Raw genomic sequence first — 16,133 nt, forward strand, 5'->3', positions numbered from 1 at the left:
TTTAAATCTTTAATAACGTTTCTCACTAACTCTTCTTCTGACATATTGCAGTCAATTCTCTTACATAGAGCCTCCATATCATTAATATATGCAACTGTCTGTTCATCATCTAATTGCTTTCTTTTCTCTAATAAAATACGTAACATATAATTTTGAGCAATTGGTTGAAATTCTTCTCTAAATTTTTTTTCTAATTCATGCCATGGTAAATTTTTTGATTCAATATTATCATAAAAGGTTAAAGCAGAACCTTGTAAAAAAGCTACTAAATATTGAGGTTTATCACTATCTGACCAATTATTAATAGCGGCTGCTCTATTAAATTTTTTTAAAAATGAATCTACTCTTTCATTTATCCCACCTGAAAAAATACTCGGTTTAAAAAATAGTTTTTTGCTCTCCATGCTAAAGTTATTAATTGTATTATTTAAAGGTTTGTTTGTATTTTTATATTGAGATATATAAAACCACAATAATCTTATTTTTAGGTCTTATACTACACCAGTAGTGATTAAATTTTTCTCTTCGAGTTCTTTTATTAATTCATGCTTTTTTAGATTATTAATCCAATCTAAAGTTTTCTTATGTTCCTCTGGTACATTTTATATGGAAATATTTTCTGTTTCCTCTGACATTTATATTTCAAATAATATGTTTAAATATATACTATAATTTTATAGATTTTACTATATCTTTTACGTTTTTCAATATTTTAAATAATAAATTTTTATAAAAAGAAAATCTTTTACTTTATGGTTTTTATGTTTTACCTCTACAACTCAAATATTTATTAATTTTTTGATTTAAATAGGTCTATAGAAATATCTACTTTTTTAATTTCAAATGGTTTTCTTACAAATTTTATTTTTATTATTTTTACTTTTTTAATTTTATATTCTTCATCAAAAAATTTTACTTCGAAACTTATTCTTTTTATTTTCATACNATTTAAATAAAATAATTAGATTAAAGGAACAATAATATTATATAATATATAATATTATGTATGAATGCGTTGCTTGAGCAGATTTTGAAACAATTGAGACTCTTTTGGTCTTAAACTTAATTCCTTATAATTATTTTTTTTTTGAGTTACTTTTTATATTGGGGTCAGTGCTCCGAGGGTTTTCTTTTTTTTATTAATGTAATTTCAAAGAAAAAGGAATATTACTATTCATATATATATTAATTTTACTAAAAATCCAGAGCAATCGCCAACCGTAAAATAACAGCTCAAACGAAATCTGCTCTATATGGATTCTACTCTATCATAAGTACTTAGCTTAATTTTTTTGCCTTGAATCGAGAGCAATCGCCAACCGTAAAATAACAGCTCAAACGAAATCTGCTCTATATAGATTCAGTTTTACCAAAAGTACTTATTTACTTTATTATTTATATTAAAATTTTATATTCAGCATTTTTGCTTACCTTTGAATAAATATTCTTTCCTTTTTTCTTATTTTTTTTATGTATCTTTTCACACTGATGATGTTGATGAACTAACTGACATTCAGAGATTCTAAATGCAAGTGAGTTGTTTATGCCTCGTTAACCCGTCTTTTATACTTTTGTTTTAATTCAATTAGGGATCAACATCATTAGTGTTTCCAGATATTTTTATTGACATATAATTTAATTATGATCAAAGTTTACAATATTTTCTTTAAATACACAAATAATATAAGTAATAATATGATAACATAATTTTTGTCACGTTAATACTATTATTACAACAATGTACTCTTCAGATAGTAATAGACATTTAAAATTGCTAAACAAATAAAAAAACTGCCGTTTTGAACGATTGTAATTTTGATAATTTTCGTAAATATAAATTTTTATATTGTTATAAATCATGTTAAATTTGTTCTACCATTAAAAAAAAAATGGTGTATAAAAATATGGTATAATTATGGTAATTTATGAGATTATTTTAACTTACAAAAGACAGAATTATTTGAAATCTCAAATACATAATTTTTGGCAAATTAATTGACCTAGAAAAAAATAATAATAACGGTTACCTGGGAATCGACCGCTTTGACAAGGTTAGACGTAAATATACTATTTTTATCTACCAACAAACTGTAACAATCGGCCGGAAATTAACTTTCTGTCGATATCAATAAGGTCTTTATAATAAACTGTAACCAACACTTTTCAACGACAATAGTTACAGCGGACTGTATTAGATAAACTACTCTAACTTTATTTTTATAAAAAATTTTCCAGAGACCAAGTCAAATCTAATCCCGCTAACACGTAACTGTGAATAACNTCGGCTAACACGTAACTGTTATTAACCCAGGTAAAAATTCACTGCTGTCATCAGTGAAATTCGTTCAAATAACTATATGAACAGTAAAAATTTGTAAGGGAGACTTCACCGTTCCAAGTTAAAACTAAAATCTAATATACAGTAGAACCTCATTAATCCAGACTTCGCTTAATCCGGACAGCTATCTAGTATTACGAAAAATACGCAGTTTATGCCGTAGACTAAAATAAACATAAAACAAGTTCCTCGAATTTTCCATAAGTACATATATTCTTATCTACCGTCATTAAAGTTATCATAAACTAATATCATGTTGCAATACATATATATTGTATATCATACATAGTAATTAGTATAATATAATATTCTTAAATCTATAATACGAACATGTTTTTTGGTTATTTTGTTTAATCCGGACTTTCATTAAATCAGACAACCTAGAGCCCTTATTGGTTCGGNTTTTCATTAAATTAGACAACCTAGATCCCTTATTGGTTCGGATTAATGAGGTTCTACTGTAATTAGAAATTAAACTGAATCGGCTCAAAGCCTCTTACCTTAACTTATCTCGGCCGGTTTAGATTTCGTACTAGGCCTAGTTTTCTTTACTGATACATTAATTTCAGGATTTGATTCTGAATCACGTGTCAACTTTCTTTTTCTCACAACTGCTTCATTATTTTGAATACTACCAAACAATAAATCCTATAAGTTATACATGTATTAAATCTATGATTATTGAAATAATAAATTGTTTTATAATAATTACAGTCTTGCGAGGAGTATCTGAAGAATATTTTGTAGTTTTTCTTTTAACAATAATTGATGACTGGCTAATAATATGTCCTTCTGTTAATGTACTGAATCCAAGTAGAAGTGAATCTGAAGACTAGAAATAAAATAAAATTAGGAAAAAAACTGTTAACCTTTTTAAAAGGTAAAATAATTACCGATCCTGTTGGGGATACAGCAATGTCCAAGAATTCATCATCTGAAACATCTGTATATGATGTATTGCTCTCAGATAATGTTGACACTGATCTAGAATCATCTGAATAAGCAGTAAGAGAACCACTGTCCTGTGAATTAGGATCATGATCTCCAAGTGGATATGGTCGTCTTACACGGCGTTTGTATTTTGCAAACTAAAAACCATAAATTACAATATTTATTTTCATTAATATTGAATTTCTAGAAAATTATTAAATTTAATAGTAAATTTGATATCTAACATTGATCGTTCTTTTTAACTATAGCTATTTAACAATACATAATTAACAGTTTAGAGATGAATAAAAAATTTAATTAAATTTACTGTAATAAATAAACAGACTAAGGTTAATGATTTAATTTATGCTGGGATTAATTAATGTTAATATATTATTAATACAAACTTCACAGTTTAAGAATGCACAACAGTATGGAATCTTGCTTGACATAATTATTGTACAAATAATATACAATGTATAACTAATACAAATTTGTATAATTATATTATTTAAAATATCTTTTTAAGTTTTGTGTTTACATAAAATAATATATTTTTAAGGATTTAAAAAATTATTTTATGATTTAGTTTAAATAAATATTTGTTTATTTAAGGTATTAATAATAAAAATATCTATACAATTTAATTGTTATTGATATATTAGCCAAGGTTAAATTAAAATAGTTACATGCGTTTATTGTATATCTTACTTTAGACATCACTACAACCATACATTTTGATGAATTTTCTTTTTCGATTAGACTGTTCATAATTTTTATAACACATTTCAATGGGCTATCGTTTATAGTTTTTGAGTTTCCCTTGATTAATCTATAAATAAAAAATAATTTGTCTCTCTCTAACTCCCTCTACATCCTATTTTCGTAAACCCCTCAAAATATGAGTCACCTGGAAGAATTTTCCGTTTTCTGCGCTTTAAATTTCGCGTTCTTCGACTGCAGTCTCGAAACTGGTACTGTTCAACAAAAATTATTGTTTCACATCTTTTGCGACCTCGATGAGGATTTTTCGGCACCCTAATTTTTTTTTAATTTTTAATATTGTAAATATTCATTAAGTAATATATTGAAATAGAATATAAACACATATAATGATCAGTATTAAATTTTAATTTGAAAACAACAATAATTTATAAATAATTAACCCAACCCGTATTACTATAGTATTAAAGTTAGTACGATTTAGTTAGTTAATTAGTAAGTGAGTAGATCTATAAAGTATGAGCTGGATACCCCCCAAAACGGCCCCGGCCGTTTCCTCTCCCTAGGTGGACGGCCGAGGAGATATGGTTTAAGGCATAGTCCCCCCACCCACATGATTTGGGTTTACCCTGTCCTAGGTGGACGGGCGGTGTAAACGGTCGGGGGGATATGATGAACGGCAAAGTCCCCTCACCCACCACATGATGTAGGTTTACCCTGCCATAGGTGGACGGGCGGTNGAGTGGAGGACTCTCTCATGACAATAGATATCACAAGTATGGGGGGTACATAAGAAGGGGTGGTATGAAAGAATGAATAATTTTTAGAAATAACTTAATAAATTGTAATTAATAAGTAATTATAAGTTAAAAATGTTTAAGTGGTGAAGGAATGGGTTAGTTTACGGGGATATGTGATCTGTGATTTGCTGACCCCCCTATGAAAAGATGTGTTTTTTCTGCATAAATGAGCGTGAAATCGTTGATAAAGTCACAGTGTCATCAATAACCATCAGCTCTAAGAAGAAGACTCAATTCTATGAATAATATGGCTGCCGAACCTGTAAGAAAATAGCGCTACATTTATATCGCACCAACACCGCCAGCCGAGATGATTGACTCTAGCAGTTACACTATTGCGTTCAGCGACAGAAAATTTTTGCAAGTGGGCCTGAATTCAAATGATGACTTCAACGTTACGGTATGCATTATTACTCCTTCACGATATATTAGTATGTCAGCGGACTATTTAAATATTATTTACGGCATGATGGATGAAATATCATTATTTCTACAATCACCTCCGGTAAAAGGAGAGAACATTATGTTATACCAAAATGTCGATTTTAATATAACCAAAGTATTGTATCGTGATTCAGTACATTTAGTATTAGAATCCGCGACGACCGAAGGATGCCGTGTTTTATTAAATAAAGAAAACATTCAGATACTTAAACAAATGGAGTGTACTATTAACAGTGCAATATCAAGAAAATTAAAAACACGTTTACTATTAAGCCGTCAAATAGACCGCATTATACAATACGTCGACAGTAAATGGTTTGGCCCTAAAATTCAACAATCAAACAATGATGAAATGGTTAATTTTATAAGAAGTTTGAACGACATTGAAATATGCGATACTATTCCTAAAGGCGACAGTAATTACATAAGTGAGCTGAAAAATTTAGCATACAATGTAATATTTGTTCGTTGGATCAAGTCATGGTCCGAGGGCACGCTTCAAATTAATGTGAGTTTAATTAATATAGATTGTCATAACCTTTATTGTTATTAAATTTATAATTTGTTTTAGGAAAAAGCAGAAATGTATGACGAAAATGACGGTCCTGCATTTTTCGATACAACAGTGTTTACCCGAGAAAATAGTTATAGTCCATGGGCTTCACAATGGCTGAAACCCAATCACGTCAGAAAATTAACTTATATTAATGATTTATAAACAATAATTTTATATATTGTACTAGTTTCAAATAATAAACTTATAATCTAAAATGAAAAACAAATTGTTGTTATTTGTATATAATATATTTATTTCATAATAATAATAATAATTACAAGGTTAATAATAAATGTTTACATAAACGTGTAAAAAATGTTAAAATATACGGACAGTTCCGTCAAAAGGTGTATATGTAAATACATTGTCTGAAATTACTAGAGCATATGCAGTTGTATTACCAGGGAACGCGGCTGATGCTTCAATTTCAATACGTAGGTCAAAAGACGAGACTGTAATTGTATCGTTCTGCTTTGACATGTCGATTACGGCAATAGGTATTAAATTAAGAAATTGTTTTTTATTTACTAAAGGCGAACACCAAGGTCTATCATAATAACTCTTTTGAAAATTAACATAGTAGGAAAATAAAATACTAAATAGCTTACAGTCAAAATTACATCTTAAATCGATGTACGGGTAAACTTCTGAATTTAAATGGACTTTAAGATTTGTTAAATTACAGTGATCGAATTCAGACATTGATTTACTTTCACTATTTTTACGGTCTGTTTGAAACCCTACTATAACATAACGGGGCTTTTGAAAATTATTACATGTTTTAACGGTCCACGAAAACGATTTGTTTTGTGGTACAAACGGATATTCACACAGTTCCCAATTTCTATGGGCGCATTGTATAGGCTTTTTACTATCTAAAACTCTAAGTAATTTTAATTGTTCCTTTTCGGTCACTTTGACGATTGGCATATTCCATACAACTTTTGTTAGTTTAATTGATACTGTAGACAGTTTTTCTTTTGCTGCGGTACTCGTATCTAATAGCTTGACAACCTCATTATCATCAGAAGTTCCCGTGCTGCATTTAAGTTTTTCAGAGGACTCTTTCACATTGAACAATTTGATTACGTTAATGTCTGATGAACTCCTCGTATATATTAATGATTGGGTACAGTTTAAGAGTATTTTTTTATAATCTTCGGCAAACCCTAGTATATGCGATAGCGGTATAATCCCAGAAAAATATGTACAGTCGAAAAAGTCTTTATTGTCTTCAGTAGTAATGTCCCATGCCGCAGTGTGTAGTTCGTTAATATCAGCGGGGCTATATGAGCAATAGCCTTTCAAAGTAGATGTAATGCCTGGGTTGTGTACTTTTTGTATTTGAGTACCGTTTATTTCATAACGTATTTCAGAAAATAAATATGCGAGTCCGTTGTTAATAAATCTAGGACTGGACTTCATATCATCAGGTTTTTTCACTTCACCTTCCAAGTACATATAACTGGCACTTAGTAAAGTGTAACTATCCATGTTGCGAATTTCAAATCGTATTTCATCATTTTTACCTAGCGCAGTAGAGCTATACGGCAAAAATGATTGTACCTGTTGACTAATTTTTTTTTTTTTTTATTATGAAAAGGCTTTGACAACTTATGGACATTGGCCTACAGTTTTTTTTTTTCATGATTATTATTTGTACATTAATTAAAGTTATAAGTTGACAATCAATTGATTTAAACTATACAGGGTGATTTTTTTATCATAACCCACTCAATTACTTACAGAATAATAATAATTTAAAATTTTTTTTTTATTCTTATCTTTAGTTACACATTATTCTTGAATTATTAACTATGTAATACTTTTTAAGTTCATCCCTTATGCCTGGTAAGGGTGTCAACTTTGTTTTTTTAAATGGTAACACATATTTTGAATTTAATAAAATGTTTGAGTTTTTAATTTAATAACAAATGTCATTTGAATTTTTAATATAACTTTATTCGTTTATTAGATATAAACATTTAAAGTTTCAATTTTTTGAGTTAATATATAGGTATAATACACTAGGGATTAAAATTACAGGTAGCTAATTGGTTTTTTTATGATATTGCTATCACAGTCATGGATTGTTTATTATCAATAGATATACATTCTGTATTGTCAGTTAATGTATTTATAAACTCACAACAATGTGTCTTACTACCATTGATAATAACAATGCTTGTACCTGCTAATATCGATGTCATAAAAAACCACAGTTGTATTCCTTGCATATACAAATATAAGTGTCCATAATTGATGTTGGTCCTTTGTGTTTTCTTATTCGTTGACTAATTATTTTACACTGATCGACATAACTTTCCGTCACATCTAAACATAAATCGTCCATAATTTCAAAGAACGTTTAACGATTTTAAAAACGATAAATTACGTTTGCTAATAGACTTATTCGTTTTTTCTTTTAGCGGCGATTTTCTCGCGGATTTCTTTTTAGGTAAATATGATGTTGACTCTGTTCTGGGTGACTGTGAACTACGTATTGGCCGACGAACACTTGAATATATATTATTATTAAACTTAAGAGCCATGGTTCTATGTACGAATGTGAAGGCGGAGAGTTAAAGTTTCCCCTCTCAAATCAACTATTTTACCAGATTGAGACCGTAATGTAACTTCAGCGTTGTATACGGTGGTTGTGTTTAGCGGATAATAAACTAACGATTTAGGTACTTCTATAATTTTGTATCCTGCTGGGTCAGAAGGAAAAAATGTATGGATCGCTTTGCTTGATTGTCCATTATCATATGAACCAGTCGCTATATTACACTCGACATATATAGTATTAACTTGTAAAATATCAACAATGTTTGTTGAAACATGACGTATATTCGGTCCATAAACTTTTTCATTAAAACCTAATAACCGCGCAATATTATCGGTTACCGTAAAATCAATGGCGTTACTACACGTCAAAGCACTTTTCAATGTAACTTCGTCAGGTTCTAAAGAAAACGATTGAACGTATGGTTCCAACAGTTTTTTATTACGGCTTCTAACTGCGTCAATTCGTATGATCCCGTCGGTATTGTAATTTGTGTTGTTACACCCTTAGAGTCTTGAACTCCGATTTTATTACAGTCAGTTGTAATATTAGGTATTGAGTTATTAGTATACAAACTCAAAAGACAAATTTCGGGGCCCTCTTCAAATTCCAAAGGTGGGTAAAAACTACAACTCAATTGTGACGAATTGCCGCTCAATATTATTGTAGCCGATTTCATAATTTTCGACTTAGAAATTTTAGGCACAAATGACCGCAGTTTACCAATCTATCAGCCTGGTACCGTAAATAGTTTTAATTTACGGAACACCCGTTAAAATATTTCTGCAACTCTAGCGGTGGAGCCAAATCACCGTAACTATCGAAATAATGTACTGTATTGTTATTTTTTCTATAGCACGTCCAATGAGTACCTGGCTCGTTTTGTTTGCTTAAATTAATAACTGCACTCTCGTTTTTTAAAGGACGTACCGGCAATGTGTCTCTGCTAAAGACCCCTCTAAAATGAGGTATTTTCAATAAATTTGCATATTTTATAATTTGATAGTCATATAGAGCAGTCTTTGGCAGATTCGATATTAGTTTTTTGTCTTGGGCGGTGATAAAAATAAACCGGCACCGTTCTTATAAGGTTTAAGGTATAAACCTTTGCCGAGTTTTACTGTAGATTTTTTATCGCTTGCTTCTCTCGCGTCCATGATTGAACGTATAATACTACCCGCCCCGCCGGTTAGAGATCCTAACGCTGATAAAGCGGCAAAAATAGGAATAAGAGGAAGCGCTCCACCGGATTTCGGCACTGGTATTACACGTGGTGTGGGGGAAATGCTACCACGACGAGTTTTTTTGCGTGCAGCGGTCAACGCAATTTTTATTAATTTTGTAATATCTTTGCCGACTGTCTTTTTATGTTTCTTAATAGCCTTTTTCGCTTCAGAAACTATAGTTTTAAAACCACATCCCATTCCGATTTTACGTTTTGCTTTCATGGCGTTGGTAACTAGGTATGCTGCAGCCCGTTCTTTAAATCCAGAGTCCTTTGATTTAACAATGTCCCAAGCCCCGTGTTCTAATACTTCGTCTGCTTTATGTCTTTCTGCAGTTGAATGATGTTTATCGTAAAAAATGTCGTGAGATTTGCAGAGTTCGTCGAGTTTGTTTACCTCCACGTCGCCCCTTGCTAAACGTTCTTTTAACCGGGTGCCGGGACCACAGTAATTATAACCTTTGAGGTGTAATTCTATAGGTAATTTATTTAAGAGCGTATTGAATAGACCGACACCACTTTTAGACTTGTTGCGACCGTGACGTGACATCATTTGATCAGTTTACTGTCCTGATAAACTATTTATAGTGGAAAACATGAAGTTTATACAGCAAAGTGTTAAACTCCCTGTGATAAACGCAGATACTGAAAATAATGACAATAAACCTCCCCGACACGGCACTTTATTTCCAAACTCTATTAGAGCGATTATTGCGGGACCGTCGGGCTGTGGTAAAACTAATGTTTTATTTTCTTTACTAGTCGCTGAAAACGGTATAAAATTAAAAAATATTTACATATATTCAAAAACTCTAGACCAGCCAAAATATCAAATGCTTAAGGATATTATAGAAAGTATACCAGGAATGCAAATATTCATGTTTCATGAAAACGACACTGTAATTAGCCCTGAGGACGCATTGCCAAATTTAGTTTTTATATTCGACNCGAGGACGCATTGCCAAATTCAGTTTTTATATTCAATGATGTAATAACCGAATCTCAAGAAATTATAAGAACCTATTTTACTCGAGGCAGACATAATTACATTGACATATTTTATTTAACACAATCGTTTAGCTATGTAGGTAAACAATTGATACGGGATAACGCTAATATGCTTATTTTATTCAAACAAGACGAAACCAATATACGGCATATATATTTTAATAATTGTTCAGGGGACATGACACTTAACCAGTTTCGTGAATTTTGTCATTCATGTTGGAACGATAGTAAATTTAGTTTTGTAGTAATTAGTAAAGATCATCCGCGAAATGAAGGCAGGTATCGTAAATGTTTCGATACTTTCGCAATAATATAATGTCGTGTAATAACGGGATTTTTGTCAGTAATCGATTAACAATGGCCGGAGAATCTAATAACGAAATNCGGATTTTATCAGTAATCGATTAACAATGGACGGAGAATCTAATAACGAAATATTGAGACAATTAGCCGAGGCCAAGCAAAATTTTAAACGAAAATTCCAATCATTGCAAAACGATGATGCTGCTAATGAGGTTTACATGAAACGTACATTAAAACCCATTATTGAACCTTTAAACGAGCTTACAACACTTCAAAAAGAGAAAACATCGCATATTTTAAATTTTACTAATAAATTTGATAATCATAACGAGTATTTAAAATATAAACAAAACCATGATGGTAACAATTATAAAAACGATGAAAATAATTCTATAGTAACTGAGCTGCATAATCAAAGCTATAATGTTGAAGACACTAATTCTAGTGGATATTCTGAAAACCAAATATTTTCTATGATGGACTCGGTTGAGGCATGGCTAGTTTATCATGACGGGAACAAAGCGTATGCATCGAAAAAACACGGGGATTTAATAAAATTTGGTGATAAAATTGTTCAGTTTAATTATAAAACAGCTAGGCTGATCATAGAAAATAATAAATATCAATTAACCCCCGGTCTGATACAGTTAATATTTTCAAAACGGCCTAACGCATACGGTAAAAATGACTTGGATGTCTATAGAGACATTCTAGTTCATACTTCTGCGCACTTAACAACGAATAAATTAAAAATTAAGAAAACAAATGGCTACAAGTATAAAGAAGTTATAAGTAAATTGTTTGTCGAGGGCAGAGGTCTTGAGTTGTCATTGAATACATCGAATAACTATAAATATTGGAATAACGCAGACAAGCTCTGCGACCGTCTTAGATTACTATTGGCTTCGCAGGCAGCAGGCAATAATGCACATGGTAATGAAATTATATCAATTTATGAAGAATTATACGAGGCGGGCATAATTAAAAAAATACCAAATGTTTAAAAGACAAATTGCGGAAGAACTACATAGACCTAGACGAATACATTACGATAGACGTAGTGTTGTACTTAAAAGCCGTGACGATTTATTTCAGATCGATTTAGCTGAATTTATATCATATCATAGACAGAATAAAGGCTATAAATATATTTTGTTTGTAATTGATTGTTTTACAAAATATTCATGAGCAGTACCCCTAAAATCAAAAAGAGGAGCTGATATAGTGAAAGCAATAGAACCTATACTTGCAAAACGTAATATCGTTCACGTACAGAGCGATTTGGGTAAAGAATTTTATAACTCAAAATTTTCAACTCTTATGAAAAAATACAACATAAAACATTACTCAACGTATAGCACATTAAAAGCGTCAATTTGTGAACGATTAATTCGAACCATCAAGACCAAATTATATAGAGAGTTTACCGCTCAAGGATCACACAATTGGTTATCTATATTAAAAAAAGTTATGCAAGAGTACAACAACAGCGTGCATAGAACAATAAAGATGACTCCTACGTTTGCCGATAACAATCCTTCGGCAGTGGTTATACACAGTACTGTACATAAAACGAAACAAAAAATTAAATTTCGTAGAGGTGATTATGTAAGGGTTAGTTCGAACAAGGTCGTATTTGAAAAAGGCTATTTGAGTAATTGGTCTTTTGAAATATTTACTGTAGCAAAGGTATGCAACACTATACCAATAACCTATCTTCTCGAAGACTTTGAAAAAAATCCAATTAGAGGGTGTTTTTATGAACAAGAATTACAAAAAACCAAGTATCCGCATAATTATCTGATTGAAAAAATTGTACGTCGTAAAGGAGATAAAGTATTGGTTCGTTGGATGGGTTTTCCTTCAAAACATGATTCATGGATGAATAAAAATGAACTTGAAAAATAAATAATTTTAATATTATTGTAAGATATTAATGTAAAAATGTATAATATGCACTATTTATTGTATTTTTTACTCCATATAATAAAGTATCAATATATATTTAAATATGTATATTTATTTAACCTTAAGGTGACATATCCCCACTACCTATCTTTAATTAAACTGTGTGTTATTACTTTTTAAAATATAAAAAATCATCCGAGCAGCATAAAATCTGCAAAACTAATAAAATATTTTTAGTTTACTCGTAAACGTTAACAGTAATGGATGTTTTTGGTTCATCATTAGAAAGTAAAAGAATAAAAAAAATATGCATACTAAAGTCTAAATTAGCTGAGTTAGAAACAGATATTATAAAAATTACTGAAACGCTTAGTAATTATAGGAAAATAATTGAACAAATAAATGAAGAAATACACGGAGTAGAAGTTAAAATTGAAAATTTAAATACTAATTTTAACGCAATAGATTCAACTTTTAAGTTACGATATAGTCAGCTAGAAGAACAGATTAATAAAATTAAAGGTTTTGTAAAATACGAAGCCTATACTGACTCCAGTGTACGTTAATTCAAAAAATAAAACGCCCTAGAACAAGATCCGTATCCTCAACGTACTAGTTAACAAACTAAATAATGACTACAGCAATAGCAGATTTTGAGTGTATATTGGGATCGAATAACGAGTATCTTATAAAAGAACTATCTGTAGTGGATACTGACACTTATGCTACACAACACTGGATATTTAAACATACAACTCCGATAGATGAAAAAAGTCATAATGTTAACGCGTGGTTGAAAAAGCACCGACATTCAATGCAACCTCAGTACGGAGACGTAGAAATTGAAGAACTACCGAGAATTTTAAACTCGTTAAAATTTACAGACATATTTGTAAAAGGGTTACAAAAAAGAGACATATTACAACAGTATATGCCACACGTAAATGTCATTAACATGGAAGATATTGGCTGTCCTCGTATAACACAACTGACAACAAATAGTTCTTATCCATCATGTTTATTTCATATGAATTTAAATCCAACTTATTGTAGTTTTTATAAAATGTTTATGTTAAGACATTGGTATATTAATAATTCTTAGTACTTAAAATATTGTTATATTTCACTATAATTAAATAATGTATAATATTTTTAAAATAAAATTTATAAGTAACATATAACATGTTTGTTGTTTATTTACCCAAAAATTCATATATATGAATAATACTATTATACTGATTGAGGAATGTGCCATAGATTATTGTATGTAACGTTATACGTGTAAGAGGGTGATGTATTAGCTATGAACAGGCATAGTTCAATAAGCATAGTTTTTTATTACTATATGAGTCGATTAATCAATTATTTATATTTTAACCAAGGTATATTTTTTTTTATTTAATATAATTTCAACAATAAATTTTTATACATAATAATAATAATATTGTTTACTAATAAATGTTTGTAATCTGTTTATTATTTTTACATTAGTTTATAAGATGTATCTACAAATCTTAAGTTTCAATGCTGTCTTCATTCCTAAAAAATAACACTATTTAATATATATTTAATAATTATTAGCATTATTATGGTATACGTAATGTAGTTTATAATGACCGTAAGCGTAGGTAGTAATACGGTCTTCTGATGTAAACCGCTTATCATCTAAACGGTTTAATGTCATTTTCATAGTCTTAATGGTGTATATTTGGTGTTGAAATGATCTGATTGACACATTTTCTCTGTATGGTGTATAAGTCGGGTACTTTACAACGGGGCAATAAGGGTCCACGGCTCTCTCATGAATGTTGTTTACAACCATCATGCCATATGTAGCCGCTGTTGCATGAGCTTCGCTTACTGCAGGCTCCTCTTCAGCATACAAACAGCGTTTCAGGTCCTCGACTGTAAGATGATTTTTCACAACGTGACCACGTATCCCTTTCGCCTTAATTTTTTCTTTACCCTCCAAGTCAAAACCATAACATTTTGGTCTTAGACTAATAAACTCCAATATAGATTTCCCCGGCGCTTCATCACTCCACAAACCAGGCACCTTTTTGTTAGCGTTTGAATAACACGGGTGACTGCTCGGCAAACCTGAAGTGTCAAGTCTAGCCATTAGATCAGGATTTTTCTTTGCCACCGCGTAAAAGTCATCACCCACGATAAAGTACACTAATGAATCTAAACAATAAAATCATTTAATTTTTTCAATAAAAATATTAATTAATCTACCTGTGTTACCGTATAATAGTAGAGCACGGTCTTTGAAATATTTCTTCATTACGTTATAATGGAAATCGTATACGAGAGTTTTACTAATTTCTAAAATTGCGAAACCTACGTATACTGGTTTACAAAAATCGATAATTTTCTTTTCCAATACAAACGCTGATAAATTTTCACTGTACGTTGNTAATACAAACGCCGATAAATTTTCACTGTACGTTGTATAATGTTTGGGAACAAATGCATTTTACCACCCCATCGAGTTTTTTCAATTTTTTTTTTTTTAACGTGTATTTTTCAATGCTTTTTTCAAAATCGTTTGAAAAAATTGGTTCAAAAGTTATAGCTTTTTAAATTTGAAACGTCAAAAACTAAAAATAGCTCAAAAATTGTTTTTTTTTTTGTTAATTTTTAGGATTTTTTCTCATGATACTATTGTGAAACTATAATGACGTAATTATTACATAATATCCTCATTCTAAAAATCCTAAAACCAAAATTATCTTTAAAAATAAGGATTTTCCAAATTTTTTTTTCAAAACTACGCACATCAAATTTACGCAATACGAAATAAAAATAACAAGAAACTCAATTAATTCAATTTGAGCAAAAAAAAAAAAAAGACCACGATGTGGTGTTTTACATAGAATTGTTAATTCAATAAAATAAAAGTTTTTACTGTATTTTATGTACACCAATTAACACTTGTTGTAAACAAAAAAAAATACTATTACATTAGGCATTGTTGATATTAGTTAAGTTGTTGAGGTATCAAAATATACTTACTAATATCTTAATGTTATAATGTTGAGTTATACAAACCCATTTAAATATAAGTTGTGGTCACCTACGCCTGCCGGCTCCGGTGACCGATTCGAGCCCCTTCGGGACTCTCATGGGATGGGGGCTCACGCCCCCAAACCCCCAGAGGATAGAAGTCAAGCCCAAACCCAACCTATTTAAACCCATTCGACTGAAATTCTCAGTGACCCAACAAGTATAAAACCTTGATGTTAAAATGGTGATATAATATTGAAAAATTAAAATTTTAAAGAATAACCACAATTGTTAAATGACTAACACTTGTAAACGGAACAATG

General features: G+C 30.3%; 4 protein-coding genes and 1 long non-coding RNA gene across 5 annotated transcripts; 1 reads left to right on the plus strand and 4 right to left on the minus strand.

Annotated features, from left to right (window-relative positions):
- Positions 1-3,389: 3,389 nt before the first annotated feature.
- LOC126907561 (uncharacterized) lies at positions 3,390-4,264 on the minus strand. The gene is made up of 3 exons (XR_007704562.1): positions 4,179-4,264; positions 3,980-4,100; positions 3,390-3,426 (listed from the first exon to the last, which is right to left on the minus strand). It is a non-coding gene; the product is annotated as an uncharacterized LOC126907561 (long non-coding RNA).
- A 996-nt stretch (positions 4,265-5,260) lies between these two features.
- LOC126907235 (uncharacterized) lies at positions 5,261-6,150 on the plus strand. Its single transcript, XM_050688351.1, has 3 exons — positions 5,261-5,743; positions 5,807-5,920; positions 6,127-6,150. Exons 1-3 carry the CDS (start codon positions 5,261-5,263, stop codon positions 6,148-6,150), a joined length of 621 nt encoding a protein of 206 aa, XP_050544308.1.
- Positions 6,151-6,318: 168 nt separating this feature from the next.
- Positions 6,319-7,285, minus strand: LOC126907237 (uncharacterized). The gene is made up of 2 exons (XM_050688354.1): positions 6,400-7,285; positions 6,319-6,350 (listed from the first exon to the last, which is right to left on the minus strand). Exons 1-2 carry the CDS (start codon positions 7,283-7,285, stop codon positions 6,319-6,321), a joined length of 918 nt encoding a protein of 305 aa, XP_050544311.1.
- A 1,860-nt stretch (positions 7,286-9,145) lies between these two features.
- On the minus strand, positions 9,146-10,135 carry LOC126907547 (uncharacterized). The gene has a single exon (XM_050688915.1). The coding sequence runs from the start codon at positions 10,133-10,135 to the stop codon at positions 9,395-9,397; it is 741 nt and encodes a 246-aa protein (XP_050544872.1). The 3' UTR covers positions 9,146-9,394.
- Positions 10,136-14,248: 4,113 nt separating this feature from the next.
- Positions 14,249-15,211, minus strand: LOC126907549 (uncharacterized). The gene is made up of 3 exons (XM_050688917.1): positions 15,040-15,211; positions 14,419-14,988; positions 14,249-14,340 (listed from the first exon to the last, which is right to left on the minus strand). Exons 1-3 carry the CDS (start codon positions 15,086-15,088, stop codon positions 14,294-14,296), a joined length of 666 nt encoding a protein of 221 aa, XP_050544874.1. The 5' UTR covers positions 15,089-15,211; the 3' UTR covers positions 14,249-14,293.
- Positions 15,212-16,133: the final 922 nt, after the last annotated feature.

The sequence above is a fragment of the Daktulosphaira vitifoliae genome, unplaced genomic scaffold (assembly GCF_025091365.1).
Source record: "Daktulosphaira vitifoliae isolate Bord-2020 unplaced genomic scaffold, ASM2509136v1 Scaffold_5, whole genome shotgun sequence".
In the NCBI taxonomy this organism is placed as follows: domain Eukaryota; kingdom Metazoa; phylum Arthropoda; class Insecta; order Hemiptera; family Phylloxeridae; genus Daktulosphaira; species Daktulosphaira vitifoliae.

Coding starts and splice junctions, on each gene's coding strand:
- LOC126907235 (XM_050688351.1), top strand. CDS start 5,261: ATGGATGAAATATCATTATTTCTACAATCACCTCCGGTAAAAGGAGAG. Junction 5,744..5,806: donor AGGGCACGCTTCAAATTAAT/GTGAGTTTAATT, acceptor AATTTGTTTTAG/GAAAAAGCAGAAATGTATGA. Junction 5,921..6,126: donor AATGGCTGAAACCCAATCAC/GTCAGAAAATTA, acceptor ATATACGGACAG/TTCCGTCAAAAGGTGTATAT.
- LOC126907237 (XM_050688354.1), bottom strand. CDS start 7,285: ATGGATAGTTACACTTTACTAAGTGCCAGTTATATGTACTTGGAAGGT. Junction 6,351..6,399: donor TTTAAGATGTAATTTTGACT/GTAAGCTATTTA, acceptor TTTTCAAAAGAG/TTATTATGATAGACCTTGGT.
- LOC126907547 (XM_050688915.1), bottom strand. CDS start 10,135: ATGATGTCACGTCACGGTCGCAACAAGTCTAAAAGTGGTGTCGGTCTA.
- LOC126907549 (XM_050688917.1), bottom strand. CDS start 15,088: ATGAAGAAATATTTCAAAGACCGTGCTCTACTATTATACGGTAACACA. Junction 14,989..15,039: donor ACTATTATACGGTAACACAG/GTAGATTAATTA, acceptor TTTATTGTTTAG/ATTCATTAGTGTACTTTATC. Junction 14,341..14,418: donor TATTACTACCTACGCTTACG/GTCATTATAAAC, acceptor GTTATTTTTTAG/GAATGAAGACAGCATTGAAA.